This window comes from Nematolebias whitei, chromosome 17 (assembly GCF_014905685.2).
Source record: "Nematolebias whitei isolate Nwh7 chromosome 17, NemWhi1, whole genome shotgun sequence".
Classification (NCBI taxonomy): domain Eukaryota; kingdom Metazoa; phylum Chordata; class Actinopteri; order Cyprinodontiformes; family Rivulidae; genus Nematolebias; species Nematolebias whitei.
Window position 1 is genome coordinate 13295742 of NC_056514.1, and position 23647 is coordinate 13319388.

At 41.0% G+C, this 23647-nt stretch overlaps 1 protein-coding gene across 1 annotated transcript in view; it reads right to left on the reverse strand.

Moving 5' to 3' along the window:
- Nucleotides 1-23647, reverse strand: part of dnah9 (dynein, axonemal, heavy chain 9) — a 428033-nt gene that overhangs the window by 45778 nt on the left and 358608 nt on the right. Inside the window, exons 70-73 of the mRNA XM_037691599.1 lie at nt 19843-19970; nt 10277-10504; nt 5247-5438; nt 4900-5091 (exon numbers count right to left, since the gene is read on the reverse strand). Coding sequence (XP_037547527.1) covers nt 4900-5091; nt 5247-5438; nt 10277-10504; nt 19843-19970 — 740 coding nt within the window. The remainder of the gene's footprint in view (nt 1-4899; nt 5092-5246; nt 5439-10276; nt 10505-19842; nt 19971-23647) is intronic.

Here is a 23647-nt window from a genome sequence, read left to right on the forward strand (position 1 = left end):
CATGCTTTGAACACCACAGCTTATACTTTGTGGCTAATTTATGGATTATTATTATTTTTTTTTTTGATGGGCTAACTAGCTTCATGCTGCTGTAGCTTCGTCACACCCAGGTGCTCACACAGCTGTCCAATACACATCCCTCTTGGGGGGGCGGGTGTAGCGATCATTGACTTCCTGGTAGACTACTGTATTTATTTATTTTTGTATCAGCCGTGTTAAAGGAACTGCTCAGAATTATTATGTTTTTTACTGTAATTGTGCATGTTACCAGTACATAGTTAATTAGAAGTTTTTAAAAAAATGTTTCTGTGTAAATATCTCAGGTTATACATGAAAACCCACGGTTTATACACAAGTGTGGCCTATTTATGTAAAATTTTAATTTTCCTTTTAAATTTAGCGGGCGCGGCTTATATTCAGGACCACTCAATAGTCCAGAAATTACAGTATTTTAAACATTTGATAATGTCAATAGAAATACCAAAGCAAATATGTTTATGTACTTAGTATTTTACCTTGTTTTACATTAATTCATTAATTCATTAATTCAATTAATTAGGGGGAGTGGTGGCGCAGAGGTTAGAGAGGTGGGCTTGTGATCCGAAGATCGCCAGTTCACGCCCCAGCCCCGACAACATCAAAATTGTGGGTGGGGTAGGTGAAACACCCACACTTGCCCCCACCCTCATTCGCCCCACTCTGGGCCCATGAGCAAGGCCCTTAACCCCCACCATGTGCTCCCTAAACAGGTCTCTCTTGAAAATGAGTTCTCGTGGCTCAATGAGACTAACCTGTATAAATAAAGGCTAAATGAAAATGAAAAAAAAAAAATCATTCAACCATAGGTGTCGCAACCATTATATGTTAAGGGGACAAGTCCCCCCACATAAAAAAAAAAAAAAAAAGTTAATTTGGAACCCCCCAGTCCTGGAGGAAGGGCTTGTCGGTGAGCGCCTGGTGACCGGGTTTCTACCCATGGGGTTCACCTCGATGCACAGAATGGGCTCTGAAGCCAATCTCCTTAGAAGTGCTGGACTTTATTCCACTCTGGAGTTGCCTATGGTGAGAGATGCCAAGCTTGTGTGGGTCTACACTTAGCCCCCCAACTTGGCGCCTGTGTGTTAAAGTTTTCCCCAGTAGATGAGAGGGTAGCTTCCCTGCACTATTGGGTTGGGGGATGGGCTCTGACTTTTGCTTGTCGGCAGTTCAGAGTATTCAGCCTTCTTGGAATCCTTGGCTGGGGTGCTGGAAGGTCTGCCAGCTGGGGACTCCTTTATTCTCCTGTAGGACTTCAACGCCAATGTGGGTAATGACATTGTGACATGGAGGGGTGTGATTGGGAGGAATGGCCTCTCTGATCTGAACTCAAATGGTGCTCTGTTGTTGGACTTCTGTGTTACTCATAGTTGTCCATCACAAACACCATGTTCGAACATAAGAGTGTCCATAAGTGCACTTGGCACCAGGATGTCCTAAGTCATAGATCGATGATTGACTTTGTAGATGTGTCATCTGATTTGTGGCCATTTGTTTTGGACACTCGGATGAAGAGAGGAACTGAGCTGTCAACTAATTGCCACCTGATAATGAGTTGGATCGGATGTTGGGGGAAGATGCCGGACAGACCCAGTAGACCAAAAGGTGTAGTAAGGTTTGTTGGGAACGCCTGGCAGAAGAACCCGTCAGAAAGATATTAAACTCACACCTCTTTTGAGCTTTAACCACATCTCAGCTGAGGCGTGGGACATTGAGTCCGAGTGGGCCATGTTCTGTGGCCCAGTTGTTGAAGTGGCTGCCTTGAGCTGTGGCTGCAAGGTTGTTGGTGTTTCTCGCGGAGGCCATCCTCAAACTCGGTGGTGGACACACCAGGTTAAGGAGGCTGTCAAGCTGAAGAAGGAGTCCTATATGTCCTTGTTGACTGTTGAGACTCTAAAGACAGCTGAGGAGTACTGGAAGACCAAGTGGTCTGCAGGCTTGGCTGTTGCTGAGGCAAAAGCTCGGATGTGGGAGGATTTCGGTGAGGCCTTGGATTAAGACTCTTGGTCAGCTTTGAGGAGATCCTGGCAAACCATCAGGCAACTAAGGAGGGGAAAGCAGCTCTTTACTTACACTGTGTTCAGTTAAAGTGCTGTTTACCTCAACCAGTGATGTCATCGGGAGGTGGAAGGAATACTTCTTGGACCTTCTCAATCCAACCAGAACGTCTTCAATGGAGGAAGAAGCAGAGTTGGGGAACTCCAGGGTTAGTCTGTCCATAACTGTGGCTGAGGTTACCGAGGTAGTTAAAAAGCTGCACGGCAGCAGGGCTACAGGGGAGGATGAGATTCACCCTCCCTGATTTCCTTAAGGCACTGGATGTTGTGGGTCTGTCTTGGATGACACACCTTTGCAACATCGCATGGACATCGGGAGCAGCACCACTGGATTGGCAGACTAAGGTGGTGGTTTCCCTCTTAAAAAAGGGGGACCAGAGGTTGTGCTTCAATTAAAGGGGAATCACTCTCCATGGCCTCCTTGGTAAGGTCTATTCTGGGATACTGGAAGAGAAAGTCTGATCGTTGGTCAAACCTCAGATCCAGGAGGCACAATGCAGGTTCCATCCTGGCCATGAAACACTGGGCCATCCAGTCTACATGCATTTTGTGGACTTAGAAAATGTATTAGATCATGTTTCTGGGGTTACACTGTGGGGGATACTCTGTGAGTATGGGATTGTGGGCCCATTGCTATGGGCTGTTTGGTCCCTATACAATCAGTGCAAGAGTTTGGTTTGCATTTCTGGTAGTAAGTTGGACCTCTTCAGGGTGGGAGTTGGACTCTGCCAGGGCTGCCTGTTGTCACCGATTCTGTTCATAACTTTTATGAAATCTTCACCAACTTTTATGGACAGAATTTCTTGGTGCAACCAGGGGGCAGAGGGATTCTAGTTTGGTGGCCGCAGGAATCCATCTCTGCTCTTTGCAGATGATGTGGTCTTTTTGGCGTCATCGTGCCGTGATATTCAGCTCTCACTGGAGAGGTTCGCAGCCAAGTGTGAAGCAGCTGGGGTGAGAATCAGCTCCTCCAAATCTGAGGCCATGGTCCTCAATGCCTGGGAATGCCTTGGAATCCTTCCAGAAGAGCTGGAAGAGGTGGCTGTCGAAAGAGATGTATGGACCTCCCTGCTCAACTGCTGCCCCTGCAACCCGACTTCAAAACAAGTTGAAGATAATGGATGGATGGATGTAAATGAAAATTTGACCACTTTCTTGCAGTTCTTGCAGTTTGTTATGTCAGTCTCCAGTAGTTGCAGCCAAATGAGATTCTACCCAAAGCAGAAACAGTTTCTACTAATCAAAAATGGTCTCTGGCTGAAATCCTGTCACACAGTGAAGTGGAAAACCTTTTATAATTTGTATTTATTTTCATATTATATGTAATCCTATTTTCAAATACAGAAGACTATTCATTTTTTCAAAGTTATGTTTTTATTTAACAAATTTTTGAGTAATAACGATTTGAAATGGTGAGTTAAAGTGAATCACTCACACTTTATTCAGTTCAGTAAATGATCACATCTTTGAAGGATAACCAAATATTGATAGTGAAGCATAGAAGTACAAGGCTGGAGATGGTTTAAGTAGATAAAATACTTTAGAGTCTTTAAATCCTCAAATGTAACATTTTGTGAAATACAGTAAAACAATGAGATGAACACTGTCTGTGGGGTACACTTTGGATATCCAATTAGCATTGCATGTATGTTTGTATTCTATGGTGATGATGTATTATTTTATCAGCAAGAAAAGTCCTTCTTGTTTCAGTTATTTATTTTTAGAAATACATATTATTTAATTTTTTGTAGAAAACCAAATGAAGAAAGCAGTCTAATTATTTATTCAAACTTATCCAGACCTGGAAATGACCAAAACCTAATTCTGTATTTTTCAAGACTGAACTTTGTGAATGTGTGAATACAGTTTGTGTTTCTTGTTATCTTTTTTTTTTTTTTTGTATTTTCAATGTATTATTTTCTCATACTGATATACAGTATTTATTTTTGTTATGCCTGTCAGGATGGATGACTCTATAGTCTCTGTTAGCTCTTTTCTGCCATTTAAACTCACTGACAGTCTTCCCACCCACAGCAAGCTTACCTCACCTAAGAGAAATATTTATATAACTAAACTACGATCTGCAATTTCCCAGGAACCCACCTATAATTTCATTCTTATTGATTTATCATTGAACTCCATAAGTCTGCACTGTACCCAGGGAATCATCATCTGGAAATTATTTTAATTAGAGTAGCTCAGTTATAGCTCTTTTAGACTATCACAAATTTGCAGGGGGCCACATACCTTCCACTCCCAACCCCAAGGAGACATTTAGAGGATGTAATCTTTACACTTTCTTGTACTGTAACTGAGAGTTATAACACATTTAATAGCTGATTCTTCAAGGTTAAACTTGTAGCTTAAGCTTCTGTAGTTTGTTGTATTCATTTAGTTACTGTACTGTTTTTTTATTTATTTATGTTTTTAGTTTATATAAAATTTCATGAGATGGCTGGAAATACCCGTAGGTCTTATCCAGTATGTGCCACACCTCTTGCTCAATGAATGCTGGAAATATAATATAGGTTTCTAAGAAAGAAAGATAGGACTAAAGAAAGAAAGAAAGAACAAAAAAAAAGAAAGAACGACAGAAAGAACGAAAGAAAGAATGAAAGAAAGAACGAACAAACGAAAGAAAGAAGGAATAAAAGAAAAAGAAAGAACAAAAGAAAGAATAAAAGAACAAAAGAATGAAAAAACAAAAGAATGAAAGAATGAAAGAAAAGATGGATGGATGGATGGATGGATGGATGGATGGATGGATGCATGGATGGCGATTTGAGTCCAGTCCTAATTGCCCCACCTGATGGTAACTGTTGTAATCAGTGTTTCCAGGCAGGGGGAAGCCCGGTGCGAGGTACAGCTCCCCCTCCATCATCTCTGGCTTGATAAACTCTTCGAGGTAGGTCCGACACAATCGCCGGTCCCAGTCATCGGTGATGTGACCCCCGTACATTATCTCACCAAAGAGGTAGCGCAGATCGTCGTATGGTACCTCGAAATAGCAAATCAAGGAGATGTTTCTGTTAAAATGTGGCCTGCAGTGTGGAGCTGATGTCACACAAGTTCATGTTTTCCATTAGGATACAAAAAATGGAGTTTTGTAATCTGCTGCAAACACACAGAAAATAAAAAAAGAAACACATTTACCTTGGGATTAGCCTCCAGGTAGTTGTAGAGGACATTGATAGAAATGGTCAGGTCTCCAATGTTAAAGGGATATGACCTGTTCCAACCCTGAGGACCAAATTTCCTCCTCTCTGCCACCACTGCATGAAAATAGCAAAGGGCAAACCATATGCTCTTAAACTCATTCTCCCGAGCGCACATTTCCAATGAGTCCTGAAAATAAAAAAAAAGACCAAAAAGTGACACATTTAAGCAACAGGGATTCCCAAACTGCATACCACATTAACAATACAGCACTCATGTGTTTAAGAAAAAAAGTGGTGATAAGTTTTATTTAATCAAATCTTCCCTGATGCATCACAGTAACAGACTATGGCAGTAAACCCAATGATGAGATTCCTTTTTAATTGTTGCAACTTGTCAAATACTTTCAGCCTCCAACTGTCTACAGGGCTCATTATTCTAGACAGGCAAATAAAAATGGACATAAATGACATTCTAATCTCTAGGGGGAGAGATAGTTAAATAAGCATTCCAGTAACCTCCATGGAAACAGAAAGACTATTCTCTTTATTCTATCGTGTACTATGCTGAGTGGGAAGGCCCCCACTTCCTTTGCTGCAGTGCCCTGGGGAGCTGACTGCTACGATGCACAGGCAGACTGCCATACACACTCCCAGCCTAAGGTTTAGTTAATATTCTGCACAACGCTCCTCTGCTCAACACAGCTGAAAGAGATGCATAACCTCCCTATTCATGACCTGTGGACTAAAATGAAACAAAATGCTGCAAGATCTGAGCCACAAAGACACATAAACATACAAATACATAAACGAGCATTTCCATATCAGTGCGTTAAACACTGGAGAATCTGATTACAACTGAGAGTAGGACTGACTGAACTGGGTATTGAAAATCTAAAGAACTTTCTTCCAGAACAGTTATAGCAAAGTTATCACTTTACAATTGTATTATTGTGCAAGAAATTGCCTTAGTGCAAAAATACTTTGTGCGCATGTGTGTGTGTGTGTGGTCTGGGAAAGATAACCTGCTGCAGAGCTGTAAGCATTTACTGGTGGAAAAACCAATGATGCTGTTATTTCTCTAGCTTAGCTGTGGTTTTAGCCTTGCGGGTGGGCTATTAAAGAGAGTTAGCCTAACATTGATTAGCTCTCACTGAGTACACAAGACCAGAATATTTCCAGATTCTAACCTCAACAGATCTCCCGTGTGTCCCTGCATAGGGATGGGCTCACAAATGCATTGCAGTTATCAGGCAGATAGACATCGGCCAACTAATGATCCTGTAAATAGATTGGGAAGAAGCCGAGAGCTCAGGTAATAGTGTAAGATGCATTGGCAGCAAAGCACAGAGATAATGGTACGACTTAGATAAAGACAACAAACTGATAAGGAAGAGAAACACTAGGGGAGGCCACTGTCGCACAACAATCCTTTTTAACTATGGGGGCTACAGAATGTCATGGCTGCATGATATTGTCTGGCTGTTCTCTGATAGCTCCACAAATTGACCTTGTTGAGATGTTTGTCCTCACGTAATACCACCATCTCCCCGCAGAATGCAATGATACAAACCTTAAACTTCAGCATGTGTATGTCCTGCAAAGGTCACTGCTAATTCCAAGGAAAGTGCAACATGACTGCCTTCTGTTAGCTGTGGCACTTAAAATGAGAAGATTTTAGATGAATCTTCAATAAAATCGTATGTGTTCCTTCTGCAGCAAAGACCATGTAACAACCCTGAGATTTAGTTGCTGTCAGAAAGTAAGATTCCAGACAATGAATATTTAAATTCTTCCGAGATAATTTCCCAGGCATCTTAAGTCTTTTTACCACAAATCAGGATGAACAAAATATTTATTAATAAATTGGGTCACAATTAAGGTAAACATCTTACAAACTGGGCAGCACAGTGGCACAGCTGGTAGAGCAGCTGCCTCTCAACAAACAGGCCGGCCTGGTTGAAATCCTGGCTGGAAGCCTTCCTGGGTGGAGTCTGCATATTCTTTCCATCCTTGCATGGGTTTTCTCTGGGTTTTCTCTGGTTTCCTCCCACAGATCAAAAACATGCATGTTAGACTGATTGGTAACTCTAAAATGTTCTTAGGTGTGAGAGCGTGAATGGTTGTTTGACTCGTTTATCTCTGTGTGGCCCTGTGAAAGACTTGTGACCTGTTTAGGGTGTAACCCGCCTCTCACAGAGTGATGGCTGGACATCACTCTGTGATGGAACCAGTGACCCCACAACCTGAAAATTAACTTTCTATTAAATCAAATACCCCTTCTCTCAACTATTTATGGCCATTCAATAATGCAGTAATAAGACAAACAGACTAAGCATGTCAGTCTGAAATAAGTGATACCTTCCAATGATCATTAGGAGTGAGTGGTGATGTTTTTTTCTGGAAGAATGTTCCCATTCTGGTTTCGTCTCATTTTGCAGTATTAAAAATATTTAGTAGTTTGCTGTAACCTTTGGGCAGTCAGTGTGTTGTCATCAGCCAATAAACATGTAGGTGTGAAGAGTTTTTACAAGACGATCTAATGAACAAATAACCAAAATACTCAAACTACTAAAATAAAACAAGCTGAACAGTACCCAAATTATCCATACATCAAGTTTATGTCCCCCCATTTTCCTTTCTGGATTGCTGGTGTCAATCTCAAAAAGGTGAAGGAAGAAGTGGAAGAGGCAAGGTACACCCTAGGTAGGTCACAAGTCCATCTCAGGGCCTCATTGAGACAAATGAGACAATCATCCACACTCTCATTCACACCCAGGGACAGTTTAGAATTACTAATTAGCCGAACATGCATGTTTATGGTCTGTCGGAAACCAGAGTACCCAGAGTAAACCCACTCAAGCCCAAGCAGAGCATGGAAGCTCCACACAGAAAGGCCCCAGAATGAGAGGCAATCATGCGCCTTTCCTGCTGTAGGGATGGTGCTCACCATTGCTGGCCAGTAACCAAATTAGCCAAGTGAAATATATATAAAAAAAAAGTATTCAGATATTTTTTTAAACTTTCAGAGAAACTACTAGAAGCTACCATGTATACATTCAAGTGTATCCCTGAGGTCACTTGACTTGGCAGGGCACTCCGCTTCAGGGATTTTTGTAGACAGGGGATAGGGGGTGCATGACAAAAGAGGAGCAATACATCTGTAGCTTTTTAGCTAGCACGTCTGTATTGTGCACCACTAAAGGTGGGAAGGGGGGTGTAGAGTTGTGAGTGAAAGAAACAGGGCACTTGGTTCTGTTGACTGGGCAGGGCACCCTCCTTGGATAATGGTAGGGGAAACACTGACCCTCCGTATCAACTTGTCAACAAATATACACTCACTGACAACAAGTTTGGTTCACCTCAGGGTGAAATCTGAGCAGTGGTTTAGTGCAGAAGGTCATCACCCATCTGTTTGAACGGACCATCAAGATACAGCAGATCAGCTCTAAGTTGGAGTTTATGGACAAGTTGATCCCACACAGATTTGAGTCGAAAAAGATTGAAGGACCTTGTTGACCACAGAAGAAACTCAACACAATGCATGCAATTCATAGACACACGTTCCGAGTGTGGTAGGGTGTTGTCTTTTTGAAAGACTGTAACAGGGTGCTGTCTCAGAAGGGGTAAAATGTGCAGATGCAGGATATAGCTCTATGCTGTCGATATTCCCCAAAATCACTTTCGATCCAAAGTCACTCCTATGTCTCCATAACCAGGAGAAATATTGTTTTGTTTCTCCTCCATAACATTGGAAGGATTGATTCTCTCTTGTCTGTGCCAGCAAATGCACACTTAACTATCATTTTATGTAACGCAGAACTGAGATTCATCAATTTGTGTAGTACAAGAATTGTCAATATTTCATTCCTCCTGGTTACAGCACCACTCAAAACACAGTTATCTTTGCTGTGGCATTAACAACAACCTACATAATGGATGAAGAACTCATAGTACACCTGATTCCAATCACTAATTCATGGTGCAGAATGACACAAGGTGTTGTAAAGAGTCCAGTACTTATGTCCATATGGCAAGAAGAGAAGTCATGATGTTTTGTAATGTTTTGTTGCACAACACAGTGTTCTTTCCCTGGTGACGTCAGGCTTGGGTGACCAGAACCTACAGCACCTTCAGAATGTAAATGGACGACCTCACATTGTTTCCATCATCAACTTTCTGACATCTGTACACACCACATGCTGTGCAGTTACATAAGAAGCACTTTGGTTGGCCTTGTTGCAATTTTATGTGCTTTATAAAAAAGTGGTATGGTATGGTATGATATGGTATGGTATGGTATGGTATGGTATGGTAGGGTAGGGTAGGGTAGGGTATGGTATGGCATGGAATGGTATGATAAGACCACGTGGCTTTATTCAAACCCACAATGTGACCCACGAAAAACTCCATGTGCTGGTAATCCTGTCTAAGGGGAATATGACTTAGCTCTGTCTGTTGACCTTCACTCACTGTTTGGCCTAACACTCCAACAGCTGTCCAATGACATTATCCCTTCATTTTAGATGTCACCTCTTATCTTTTCTGGTACTTGTTTTAGATCAGACAGCTTATTGTAAATCAAGTCATTTATATACCCATCAATAGTCAGAATGTGAACCAAACAGTTCAAAAACACTTGTCCTTCTAGATGCCAAACTTCTTTTCTCAGTAAGTGTGTACTCTATTATTGCATGCTTATTTGGCTATATTGCATAAAGTCTTAGATTATTTAAATGGTAAAAACAGAAAAGAGTACAACATGAAAATGACATGAAACTCATTTGAAATAAAAAATAATACAACAATTAGCATGTTGAGAGTAGCACAATCAAAACTAGTAATTTAAAAAATAAATGTTTTCACATACAATAGTATGTGTATGAAAAACTACTTTTTTATTTTTTTAAATGCATGTGGTTGGAAAGGAAAATAAAAGGTTGATGCCTAAAATTACACAGCAGAATTTTTTTTGTTGTTATTGTTGTTGTTTTTTCCCCCACCATGTTTGGAGTGTGGATGTGTCACCTGGTTAAAGTTGTCTAGGGCCTTGTGCAGGTTGGCATGCATGCCTGTAGGTGGTTCGTTAGTGATCTTGATGGAGTTTTCCAGAATGCCCTGTGGGATGATGTGGCCCTCAGGGGTGGAGGAGGGCTCTGCACTGACAATCACTTGGAAGTTCTTGTGACTTCCTTCTGAAAACCGCTCAAGAAGTTTTTCAAGGGTTCCAAGCCAACGGGCCACCAGGTGGATGTTCTTACAGACAAAGAAACAAACAAAAAGATGAGAAACTGTAAAAGAAAAACAGCATTGCATGATTGATATTTGCTGGTTAATAGGCTGAATTATGACATCTATGGGACAAAAAAAATCAAATCCATTCAGGTATTTATTTGGATAACTGTAAAACTCTGGTCATATTTGAATAACACTTAAGCTTAACTAGAGAAATTGCATTGCTGCGAAAATGCAGTGTGAATGCTTATTGCTTAAGAACTCACTGAAATTAGCTAAAAGAACATGCTGAATTGTAGCTGAAATGAAAGTACAAGCCTAAATGAGCAGAAGAAAGCAGAAAGAACACATTTTTGCTGAATTAGGTTTAAATTAGCAGAAATTAGTACAAAACTTAGTAAATTAGCTAAAAAAAATGTGAAATTAGTAAAAAAAAAAAAAAAGTAGCTGAAAAGAAGCTTAAACTACCAGAAGGAAGTGAAAAAAGCTGAAATGAGATTTTTTTTTTAAATGCAGAATTAGTGGAAAAGGCTAAAATTAGAATAAAAATATTTGTGGCTGAAATAGCAGATAAAGCTGAAACTAGCAGAAAAAAACTGAAAGCGCATAACAAGCTGAAATTAGCCTAAAGAAGTTAATTAGGCTAAAAGTAGCAAACATTACCATGGAAAAACTTGACTTTATCTGAAAACAGCTGAAATTAGCTAGAAAATAATAAAAAGGTAGCTGAAAACATAGGCCAAGCTTGAATTAGCAGAAGAAAGAAGAAAGAACATGTTTGCCCAATTAGGCTGAAAGAAGCCGAAATGAGTGGAAATTATCTGAAAAAAATTTAAATCAGAAAAAAAACTGCTGAAAAGGAACAAAAAATAATCAGAAAGAAGATTAAATTACCAGAAGGACATGGAGAAAGCACATTTTTTGCCGAATTAGACTGAAAAAAGTTGAAATGAGTGCAAAAAGTGTGGAGTTAGCAGAAAAGGGGGAAAAAGCTCAAATTAAGAGTAAAACAGCAAAATTGCAGCTGAAATAGCAGAAAAAGCTGAAACAAGCATAACAAGCTTAAATTAGCAAGCATATGTTAAAAGAAGCAAAGAACTGTCACAGTTAGCAGAAATAATCTGAAAGGAGCACAAAACAGCTGAAATTAGCTGAAAGTAGCTGATTTTTTTTTTGTTGTTTTTTTGCCCAAGGATGCTGAAAGAAGCTGAACCAGAACAAAATGTGAAAGGAGCAGTAAAAGGTTGTAAACAGATCTAAAGATTAGAAAGATGTAAAATGAGCTCAATTAATTTTCTATCAGGAAAAAAATGGCAGAAAAGGCTAAATATTTCAAAAAGCTAAAGTTGCACCAATACCAAAAGTCATAGCAGGATTGTCAGAGTCAGAGTTTCTTTATGATCATACGCACCACATGTGGTACATGTGATAGAACGAGATTATGTACAAAGGGTGCCAGTTACATCCAACAAAAAATGTAAAAGAAAAACAATGACAACATCTAAGATATGTACTAAGAGAAAATCTACTAAATATACACTAAGCACTAATAGCACAGAAACAATAAAAACAATACGCCGAGTCTGTGTGAGCAGATGAGCATGAACAAACACAGTAACAGTTGGGGCGGCTGTGGCTGAGTGGTTCGAGCAGTCGTCCTCCAATGCAAGAGTTGGGGTTTCAAATCCACCAGCAGTGATGAAGTGTCCCTGGGCAAGACACTGAACCCCTTGTTGCCTCCAATGTGTGTTCCATAAGTGTATGAATGTGATGAAGCACCGATTAGTCTCTTTAGAATGATTTGTTCAATTAGCTTTGTAGTGATCTAGTGTTGTATGAATGGGTAAATGAGGACACAGATTGTGTTGTAAAGAGCTTTGAGTATCTTGATAAGATAGAAAGGCGCTCTCCAGCTACGGGTACTTGGGTTTACGCATGGATGACAACCTCAGCTGGAGCAACAACACCACCAGCCTGATCAGGAAAGCTCATCAGAAACTCTACTTCCTCAGGCGGCTGAGACGAGCTGATCTGGGAAGCTCAGTCCTCACCTCCTTTCTACAGGTGTGCAGTGGAGAGCATTCTGTGCTCCAGCATCAATGTGTGGCATGGAGGCTGCACAGCTGCAGAAAGAAAAGCTTTGCAGAGAGTGGTGAAGGCTGCACAGAAGTCTGTCGGGGTCAGCCTCCCCACCATCACAGACATCTACACCTCTAGATGCAGGGGGAGGGCTACCTGCATCATGAAGGACCTCACTCACCCAGCAAACACACTTTTTGCCCCACTCCCCTCAGGAAGGAGGTTGAGGAGCATTAAGTGTAGAACCACTAGCCTGAGGAACAGCTTCTACCCTGAGGCTGTTGGACTCATGAATCTCTAACTAGAATAATCACTGTGAAAAATCACATCATGTTGCTGCTGATCTGTTTCATGTTGCTGCTGATCTGTTTCAATGTTGATGTGTTCATGCGTGCACATCCGCTCACACAGACTCATGTTCAAGTTTGTGCTGATGTTCAATGTTTTATGTTATGAGTGCTTAGTGTTTATTTAGTTGATGTTTTTCTTACTTCATATCTTAGATGTTATTACTGTTTTACCACGACATGTACCACATAAGGTGCGAATGGCAATAAAGAATCTCTGACTCTGACTCTGATATAAGTACAGTCCATTTAACGTTTAACATGAAACAAATCAGCAGCAACATGAAGTGATTTTTCACAGTGATTATCCTGGTTAGATATTCATGAGTCTAACAGCCTCAGGGTAGAAGCTGTTCCTCAGCCTGGTGGTTCTGCACTTAATGCTCCTCATCCTTCTGCCTGAGGGGAGCAGGGCAAAAAGTGTGTGCTGGGTGAGTGGGGTCCTTCATGATGCAGGTGGCCCTCTTCCTCTATCTAGAGGTGTAGATGTCTGTGATGGTGGGGAGACTGACTCCAACATCTTCTGTGCAGCCTTCACCACTCTGCAAAGCTTTTCTTTCTGCAGCTGTGCAGCCTCCATGCCACATGTTGATGTTGGAGCACAGGATGCTCTCCACTGCACACCTGTAGAAGGAGGTGAGGACTGAGCTTCCCAGAGCAGCTCATCTCAGCTGCCTGAGGAAGTAGAGTCTCTGATGAGCTTTCTTGATCAGGCTGGTAGTGTTCTTGCCCCGGATGAGGTTGTCATTCAGGCGCACACCCAAGTACTTGTAGTTGGAGACCACTTCCACCACAGATTTTCTTATGTTCAGCGGTAGGTGTGTTTGTTCCTTCTGAAGTCCATGCCCATCTCCTTGGTCTTCTTCACACTGAAGAGAAGGTTTTTCTTCCTGCACCAGCTCTCCAGGTGTTCCACCTCCTGTCTGTAGCTAGACTCATAGTTGTTTGTGATGCATCCCACCACTGCTGTATCATCTGCAAACTTTACAATATGACAGCCTGGATAGGTAGCTGCACAATCATATGTGAGCAGTGAACAGGAGAGGGCTCAACACACATCCATGAGGAGACCCAGTGTTGAGGGTTATGGTGGAAGAGGAGAGGTTGTGGATGAGAAGTCCTGAAAGAGCTGAACATTTTGATTGATGATTTGTTGAAATAGCTTGAAATCTGCGGAATGAGAATCACACTGAAAAAAGTACGGAAGAAAAATGGATCACAATAGTGTGAATGTTTAATAAGCATTCACACAATAAGGAACTTGGTGTGGGAATTGTCAGCATAATTCATTGTTGTATTGACAATGTAATGACAACTAACAAAAAGGAAGCAATTAAAATGTTACACATTTGCTGCTCTTCACGGTGACTTTGATGTGGCACCAAATTAAATGAAACATAACACTTGAAAGAACTGTTTTCAGGTTGACGACGTTAAGTGACCGCTCCCTGGCATAACTTCAATCCTACTTTTCTGCATATTCATATCCCAACAATACAGACAGTGGAGCTGACTTATTATATCACACAGGCATAGAAGAGCTCAGTTTTCCATCTCAACTGTCCTGACAGGAACAGGATATCCTTTGAATGATAAAGAGTCAACCCATCCCCCCACTTCTCACCATGCAGCGCTGCCCGTTCCCTAAATCTAATTACAGCACTAATAACTGCAGTCATTGATTCATAAGCCGCTTTACTTTCTCATTTCCCTTTGCTCTCAGTATTTAATCTTCGTTCTGATGGCTGAAGAAAGAACTCAGGGAAAAATGACGTGGAACAATGGTGAGTAGAATGACAGTTTGGGGGGCTACTTTAAAAAAAAAAAAGATGAAGTTAATTCATTGATGGGGAAGTTGAGGATGAACTCAGAGCTGAGCAGGAAAGAAGAACTGAGTTTTCTACTTGATGCCTAAGAGAGTAATGAATGGTATACAAATTAAAAGTCTAAATTCATCAAGACAGAGCCCAAGCCTTCCTCTTGGCATGTAAATAGTTTGGCAATAAAGAGAGACAAGAGAAGTGAGAGACTGCCTGAGAACTTGTCAGCATAATGAAAGCATTCATCGTGTGGCTGCAGGGAGAGAAGATGGAGAAGGAATAGGAGAAAGAGGCAAAGCAGCAGGCCAACAAACAGACAAGACAGAGCAGTGGCACTTTTTATGGGTTTTTAATTAACTTTCAGGTGCAACGTGGGTTTTTTTTTTAGTTCCCTGAACGTCATCTTGATAGGGGCCTCCCAGCCTCGGCGATGACTGCGCTGATACTACATCAAAGAATCCTCTATTTACATATTAATTTAAAAGTTGAATATAAACACATTAGAATACACCAATGGCGAAGTCTTTGATGCATTGCTATCATACACAACTTGTGGGAAGCTACAATGGCACATTTGACCACTTGCTAAGCCTTGTTAAAATCCAAATATGAACAGGTGAATTTTAGATATGTAGAAAAACGTTAATCAGACAGTGGTGCTGAGGACAGCTGCACAGCTGGGCTCCAGCTCTGAGGAGGCGGGCCTGCAGCAGTCAGACTCCAGAATGACAGAGGAACACAGGACCGAGGGACAAACAGCGCTGCCAACACCCTGCAGGCAGTAATATCACACCATGGAGCTGAGACCACACACAGAGAACAACATCACAAATAAGGGAGATGCAGTTACAATATGGGTTTAAGACTTTATATGTACTTTGTTAAGTTTTTCAAAGAAATATGCCATTGTAGACTCATCCATGGTAAGGCTATACAGTATAAGCAAAAGTACATGGACATGCATGGAAGATGACAAACACACATGTGAATGTCAAAGAAAGGGTTGCATTAACATTGCTGAGATTAAAAGTATTATTAAAAATATGAATTCTTAACTGGATCTGGATGTTTTAAGTGGCTCTTGTTATACAATTGACACCATCTGTCTCTTGAGTCCACACCCTGTGAGGTTGGCTAAAGTCTCATGAACTTTTACTGTTTAATAATATAGACAGCTGTGGCCAGAGGAATGTGAAGCTGCCCTGAGGTGGTCTTACAGCCTTTAGCTTTAATATGGACTATATAATCTTCTTTCTGAGCTCCTCATATACAGTAGCTTTCACCTTTTCTGTCTCTGTCCCACATTCAGAGTGGTGCACACAAAATATTAAACTATCCAGTGGCAGTTTGTTCCCTTTAAACAGGCTGAATACCTGATTAAAAGGGTTTTTCATCTCAGGGTTTTGTTCACGAGTGAGGGCAGAATGCTGCGGGAGACTGACAGATTGACTGGTGCAGCATGTGCAGTATTGAGGACTCTGTGACGGTCCGTTGTAGTGAAGAGGGAGCTGAGTTGTTATGCAAAGATTTCTATTTACTGGTCAGTCTACACTCACCTATGCTCACAAACACTGGGTAGTGACCAAAAGAATGAGAGCGTGGATGCAAGCGGTAGAAATGAGTTTCCTGTGCAGAGGAGTTGGACTCTCCCTTAGAGATAGGGTGAGAAGTTCAATTATCCAGGAGAGAGAGGCTCAATGTAGAACCGCTGCTCCTTCACATTGAGAGGAGCCAGTTGAGGTCATTTGGGCATCTGGTAAAGATGCTCCCTGGATGCCTCCCTAGAGAGGTGCTTCGGGCATGTCCAACTGGGAGGAAACCCCGGGAAAAACCCAGGACACACTGGAGAGAATTTCTCGGTTGGCCTGGGTACAAAATAGAGTCCTCCCAGAAGATCTGGAAGAGGTGGCTGTGGAAAGAGATGTATGGGCCTCCCTGCTCAAGACGCTGCCTCCAAGACCTGACTTTGGAACAAGTGGAAGATAATAAATGGATGGATAGATGGATGGATGGATGGATATATCGGCATATCGGATATTGGCCAAAAATCCAATATTGTGCATCCCTAATTACAACACTAAGTAATCACCAATATTAAAGACTTCAGACAGTATAAAAGACTAGGATAATGTAATAATTTTAAATTTGTAAATATTTGCTGTTGCTGGTATAAACCGAACTCACCTCAATTCTTTAGGAATATACAGTATTTGCCTCAAGTCATCAAGATCATGACTTTCAAACAGTGAAGATGTAAAACCACATAGAAAATTTGCACACAGATATTTCATTTTTATTTTTGCAGCTTAAATTACTCTCAAACTAAAATAATTTTCTGAAATGTTTGTTTCTAAAAGCCATCAGATCTATCTGACTGAAAGATAGAAATCACAGGTGTTGAGGATTTTCACTACTCCTAACCACACTCTTCCCAGCCTTCAAATAGGCTGGCTTTAGCAATAAATGTGCAAAAAGGATCCTCAGTTTAGGCCATGTGTGGCCAATCTGGGATATTCAGCTCCAATCTATCCAAATGATTGCCTCACAGTCTCCCCTCTCCATCTTTCCAGCAGGCTGCTTTAAAGTTTCTGTATCTCCCTCTCTCAGCCCCATCAAAGCAGAAGCTGCTGTTCTCAAGTATAATTACCTGTCTAGAAAAGGGGAACCTGCCATTGACCTGGCTCTCCACTGATGGAGATGGCATGGCAGCAGCAGAGTAAATTCATGAAGCTGGAGGAGTGTGGGTTAGGAGGGTGGAGGGGATGAGTGAGTGGGTTATAAAGCAGGAAACCAGTGGAGAACATACGACTCAGGTATGAGAAGCTACATGGAAGAACAAGACAAAAGGGGTGAAGAACATATTGTAAAAGACTCAATGAAAACATGATACCTTCCTTACTCTTGGCTTTCCTTCCTCTCCTTGTTTGGTGCCATGGGGTCTTGGCAGGCAGACTAACAAACAGTCAATGAGAAAGTGAGTGGGAGGATTGTTGCTAGGGGGACAAGTCCTTTTTAATAATAATAATAATAATAATGTCATCACAATGTCAGCACTGTATGTTTCCATACAATGGCGAAATTAGTCTCTGCATTTAACCCATCCACCACCAGGTGGTGCAGTGGGCAGCTATTGAAAGCGCCCGGGGGACATTTTGGGAATTAGACGTGCTGCCCAGAGACGCCACGTGATGTGCAGTGACTGGGGATCGAACCTGGAACTCTCGGGTCCCAAGCCGGCTGCCCTGCCTCTACACCATCTCGGCCCCAAACTTAATCCTCATCGATCGACATTCTTATGCTAAGGTAATTAAACAACTTTTTGTCTGCGCTATCCTGCCTCTGAAGAAGAGAGCGGTGCCATCACAACAATCCCTCTTTCTCCCTTTCTTTTTTAAACTCCACCAGCTGTGTGAATTAAAGGAAGAGCTTGTCCCACAGCGCCTGGTCTGCAGTTCATATCTGTCAATACTCTCCATTAGAATTCCACCAAGGTTTTCACTTAAAATGCAAAAGCCAGCCTTGCCCTCCAGATAAGAGAACAGACACAGCGGTTCAAGATATTGTTCTGTTTAATGCAGTGGAGCTGTTTGCCCCCCCCCCCCCCAAAAAAAAAAAAAAAAAACTGCAGAAAAATAAATCCAGCTCTTATGCTGACAAAACTTTCAGGACAGCAAACATCCTGATGAGTAAATACATTTAAAAAAAAAAAAAAAAAAAAAAAAAAGCGCTGTGATAACACACCTACTTCACAAGAAAGATGAAGGAAGTCCCAGAAAATATGACTTCCAATGGCGTCAATGGACCCTACAGACACAAATGTTTTAAACTGAAGTGTTTATTTTGCTGTAAAGTTTTTATCATTCCTTTAAAAGCAGTTTTAATAATAACCTTTCCTTAACGAAATGCATATAACCTCCTGCCTTCCACGCAAAGGTTTTAAACTAAAACCATCTCATGACAGTGCTGACTAACACTGCCAAAGTTTTAGGTAACTACTGGGCAATGTGTTGTGCTAAGCAGAGGTAAGGAATTACACTTAAACAAGTAAATGAGTGTCATTTTGTGTATTTGTCATTTTTAAGTAATTAATCCTTTATGCACTTCTACTTTACTTGAATTTATTATTTTAAGTATTGTACTTTGTGACATTTACATTCAATCTGACTAAAAAATTTAAATGTAGGCATGCATCCATCCATCCATCCATCCATCCATCCATCCATCCATCCATCCATTTGGCAGCACGGCAGCTCAGTGGTTAGCAATGTTGTATCACATCAAGAAGGTCTTGGGTTCAATCCCCAGTTGGACCTTGGGTCTTTCTGTGTGGAGTTTGCATGTTCATATTGTGCTTGCGTGGGTTTTCTCCTGGTACTCTGGTTTCCTCCCACAGACCAAAAACATGCATGTTAGGCTGCCTTCAGGTCCAGACCTCCCTGGCAAAAGAGATCTGTGATCTCAGTGGGATTTGCATGGTTAAATAAAGGTTAATAAATAAAAATCCATCCATCCATCTATCCATGCATCCATCCATCCATCCTTTATCTTTTGCTCGCTTCTTTCTTTTTGGGTTGTGGGTGTCACTGGTGCCCATGTCCAGCTATCACTGTGTGAGAGGTGGGGGACACCATAGACAGGTCTCCAGTCCATCACAGGGACACTTGGTCAGGTCTACAGTCCATCACATGGACACCCTAGACAAGTCTCCAGTCCATCACTGGGACACATAGAGACAAACAAGACAAACAACCATTCACTCTCTCACACACACCTAGGGACAATTTAGAATTACCAATCAGCCTAACGTGCATTTTTTTGGTTTGTGGGAGGAAACCCTCGCAGCATGGCGAGAACATGCAAACTCCACCCAGAAAGGTCCCGGGCAGGGATTTTGATAGCAAATGAACAGAAAACATTATTCCCTTTTTATCTTTGGGCTAATAATGTTTGTTTGCCCATTGTTCACTGTATAAGTGAACACATTGTTTATTAAAGTTTCAAACAATTCTTGAATGCAGCACCATTGCAGACAGTAAAATCATGTGTTGTTTTTTTTTTCACTAAGTTGTATATTTTTCTGTAGTTGTGCAGAATGTGTTAGAATATGCTCTACCTGCAGGATGACCCAGTGACCTTTCTCAGCAGCCAAATGGAGGGCTTGTTCAGCTATAACCTCCTGGCCTTGACCCAAAGAGACATTGTGGAAGTTGTTGTTGTCGAATGTGTAGCCCAGCTTCTTTCCTGCAAGTACAAGAAAAAAATTATATAAAAAAAAGTTTCATTAGGCATTAGGCATAGATATGATTTTGGCATACTATGAGCTCACCAGCCTTTAGTCACCATCATGACAAAAAGTTGTGAAGTTTAGAGTATTCAAATAAAATGTTTTATTGAAACATAATTTAATGAATAGTGACTGCCTCTTTCAACGCTAGTGTTATAATCAGGGGTGCATATGTGCAACAAAAATCAGGAATGTGTACCACACGCCTGTGTGTATTTGACCGTGGGATTGGGATATTTCCCGGTGGGCCAGTCTGATGTGTGGGCCAGCACTCCCTGTTTTTTTAAAGAACTTATTATTAACAACATTAAAACTCTTAACATTGCTACAGCTGCACCTGGGCTGCCCCACCTCCACCCAGGGCCGGTGGCAGCGTCTTTTTTTTTTTTGCACTTGTCAGATCCGTGATGCAACATGCCAATCAACCCAGTAGGCGTGTCAACAACTGACCAATCGACGACCTCAAATTGTCTCGAAGGTAAACACCACTTCCCTACAGATATATGCAGCCCATCAGTTTTTTTCTAGAACTTTATTAACAACATAAAACAGAACAATGCAACAAGATGCAAATACAAACTCGTGAAGGGTTTTATAACTACATTTCACAAAATAGAGGGTTTTACTAAATAATGAAAGAGAAAAAAATACGAAGGACAAGGAGGTACATCTGCAGCATCTACCATGCAGGAAGCTGAAGCAGAGGATTGTGGGAGTGACACTGAGGAAGACAGCGAGGATGGTTGCACTTCTTAAGACAAAGCATAGGGTGAGTACCAAACACCATCTCCTAGTACTCACCTGAGGAGCCCACCAAAAAATGTATGTGCACCCCTGGTTATAATAAAGAAATCAGCTACTTTTTCCAAGATCATTAAAGCAGGCAAATACAACATCAGATGTACAACAACTTGTGAAGTACTAAACTTTTTTTTACATCACTGAAGCTAAATCTGAACACAGAAGTGTTGTGTGAAAATGCAATTTGCTGTCATTGCTTGATAATGCTTATGGAGAAAGGGTTTTATTTTATTATTTCTAAAGGGGTGAGAGAAGTAGAGGTCATCAAGGTAGTTAAAAAGCTCTTCACCGCAGGATACTAGGACTCAGAAGTGGACGAAATTAGTCCTGAGATGCTCAATGCAATGAGATGCTACTGTTTGCACATATCTTCTTGTCACACAAGGATTTTACCAATTCCTGTACCAGACCACTGGTCCCTTTTTTGTTCCAGCTGTTGGGGATCAGTAGGGTTTTTACAGTTGAACCAGATTGCAGAATTGTTGAAGGGGTCAGGGAAGATTAATTGTCTGGTCCATGTATTTTATGGATCGTTATTAGGCTTGTAACAGTGTCCCTGGAGACACTTTGTGGAGGGTGCTGCAGCATTATTGGGCACTGAGGTCACATTTAAGAGCTATTTAGTGCATATAAACAATATACTGTGTCCAAATTTTCAGCACCGAGTCGAGCTTGTTACTGCTGGACCTTGCAAGGTGTGGCCCTTATATTTAATCCTGTTTGTGATGTGCATGGATAAGATCTCAAGGCACAATCATAGGGAGGGGTTGAAGGGTTTGGGAACCTCAGGGTCTCATCTAATTTTGCAAATAATTGTTTTTTGTCTACGTCTTTAGGCCATGACCTACTTCCTCTACTGCCTCAGGCAGCTGAGATGAGCTGCTCTGGGAAGCTCAGTCCTCACCTCCTTCTACACGTGTGCAATGGAGAGCATCCTGTGCTCCAGCATCAACGTGTGGCATGGAGGCTGCACAGCTGCAGAAAGAAAAGCTTTGTAGAGAGTGGTGAAGACTGCACAGAAGTCTGTTGGAGTCAGCCTCCCCACCATCACAGACATCTACACCTCCAGATGCAGGAAGAGGGTCACCTGCATCATGAAGGACCCCACTCACCCAGTACACACACTTTTTGCCCCACTCCCATCAGACAGGAGGTTGAGGAGCATTAAGTGTAGAACCACCACACTGAGGGACAGCTTCTACACTGAGGCCGTTAGACTCATGAATATCTAACCAGAATAATCCCTGTAATGCCACTTTAATTGGATATTTGACACTTTATCTGTGCTGCTGATTAAGCTGCTGTATTCATACCCATCTGCTCACAACAGACTCATGTTCAGGCCGCTGTTTAATAAACCATATTATATTACATTATCATTGTTTAGCATATATCTTAAATCATTGTATACTGTTTCTTTTTTATACTTTATATTATTGCTAGTTCTGGGTGTAAATGGGATCTTGAGTATACAATTTTGTTCCACCTCATGTACCACATGTGATGCAAATAACAATAAAGAACCTTGTACCATTAGAGTACATTATTGTGGGACAAAGCCAAGTGTGAGACATGAAATGGAATGGTAAATGGACTGTACTTATATAGCGCCTTTCTATCTTATTTCAAGACACTCAAAGCACTTTACATTACAATCTGTGCCTCATTTACCCATTCATACAGCACTCTACTAGATCACTACAAAGCTAATTGAACAAATCATTCTAAAGAGACTAATCAGAGCTTTAGATCACATTCATACACTGATGGGAGACATCAGAGGCTATGAGGGGTTCAATGTCTTGCCCAGAGACACTTCGACATGTGACTGCTGGTGGATTCGAACCTCCAACTCTCGCATTGGAGGACGACTGCTCTAACCACTCAGCCACAGCCGCCCCATGAGGTTCAATCCTTTAAGTCTGAGACCATTGTTCTCAACCAGAAACAGATGGAATGATCATTCTGGGTTGGGATAAGTTTCCATTCTATTTAATTCAATTTATTTATATACTGTAGCTCCAAGTCACAACAGAAGTCATCTCAGGGCACTGAACAGAAACATTCAAATACATAAAAAGTAAGTTAATAACATTATTTATATGAGGAGCAGACAGCTTTGAGTTTAACTTGATCGCAGACTCATCTTGAGCAAGCATGAAGACAACATTGGAACTCTTTGCCCAAAGATGGGGAGTTCAAGTATCTAAACCATGGGTGTCCAAAATAAGGCCCGTGGGCCAGTTGCGGCCCTTGGAGTGATTTTGTGCGACTCACAATTTTAGTTAAAGAATGGTATCATTTTGGCCAGCAGGTTTCAGAGGTCGATGCAGACTTTCTGTAAATTAGTTGGTAATCCTTTTTATATAATGTTTAGGTTTAACATCAAAACAGATGAAAAACAATCTTCTCAAAATTAGCAATATTAAGCAAAATACAAACCTTTGGCTATAAACTTTTTATTAGTCAATCAATATAATCTATACTTTATTGATCCCAAAGGGAAATTTCATAATTATATGATTATATATGATTGTTATATAATTATATAATAATTATTATTTTCACTTCATGGTAAAAGCTCCAAAAACTTGTACTGATTTCTACCAGAAAGGAGACTTTTGGATAATGATTCATAAAAATGGCTAAATACTTCAGCTGATAAAATAATCAAGAGGGAATTTGGACATTTTTACTGAATATAACGTGGTATCATCTACATACGAGCTGATCAACTTTATCAAACCTTTCATGAATCTCCTGATGCATGCTCAATAATCCAGGTAGAAAAATCTAAAAAAGTTAAATCTGGTCCTCTGGACATTCAAAAAAA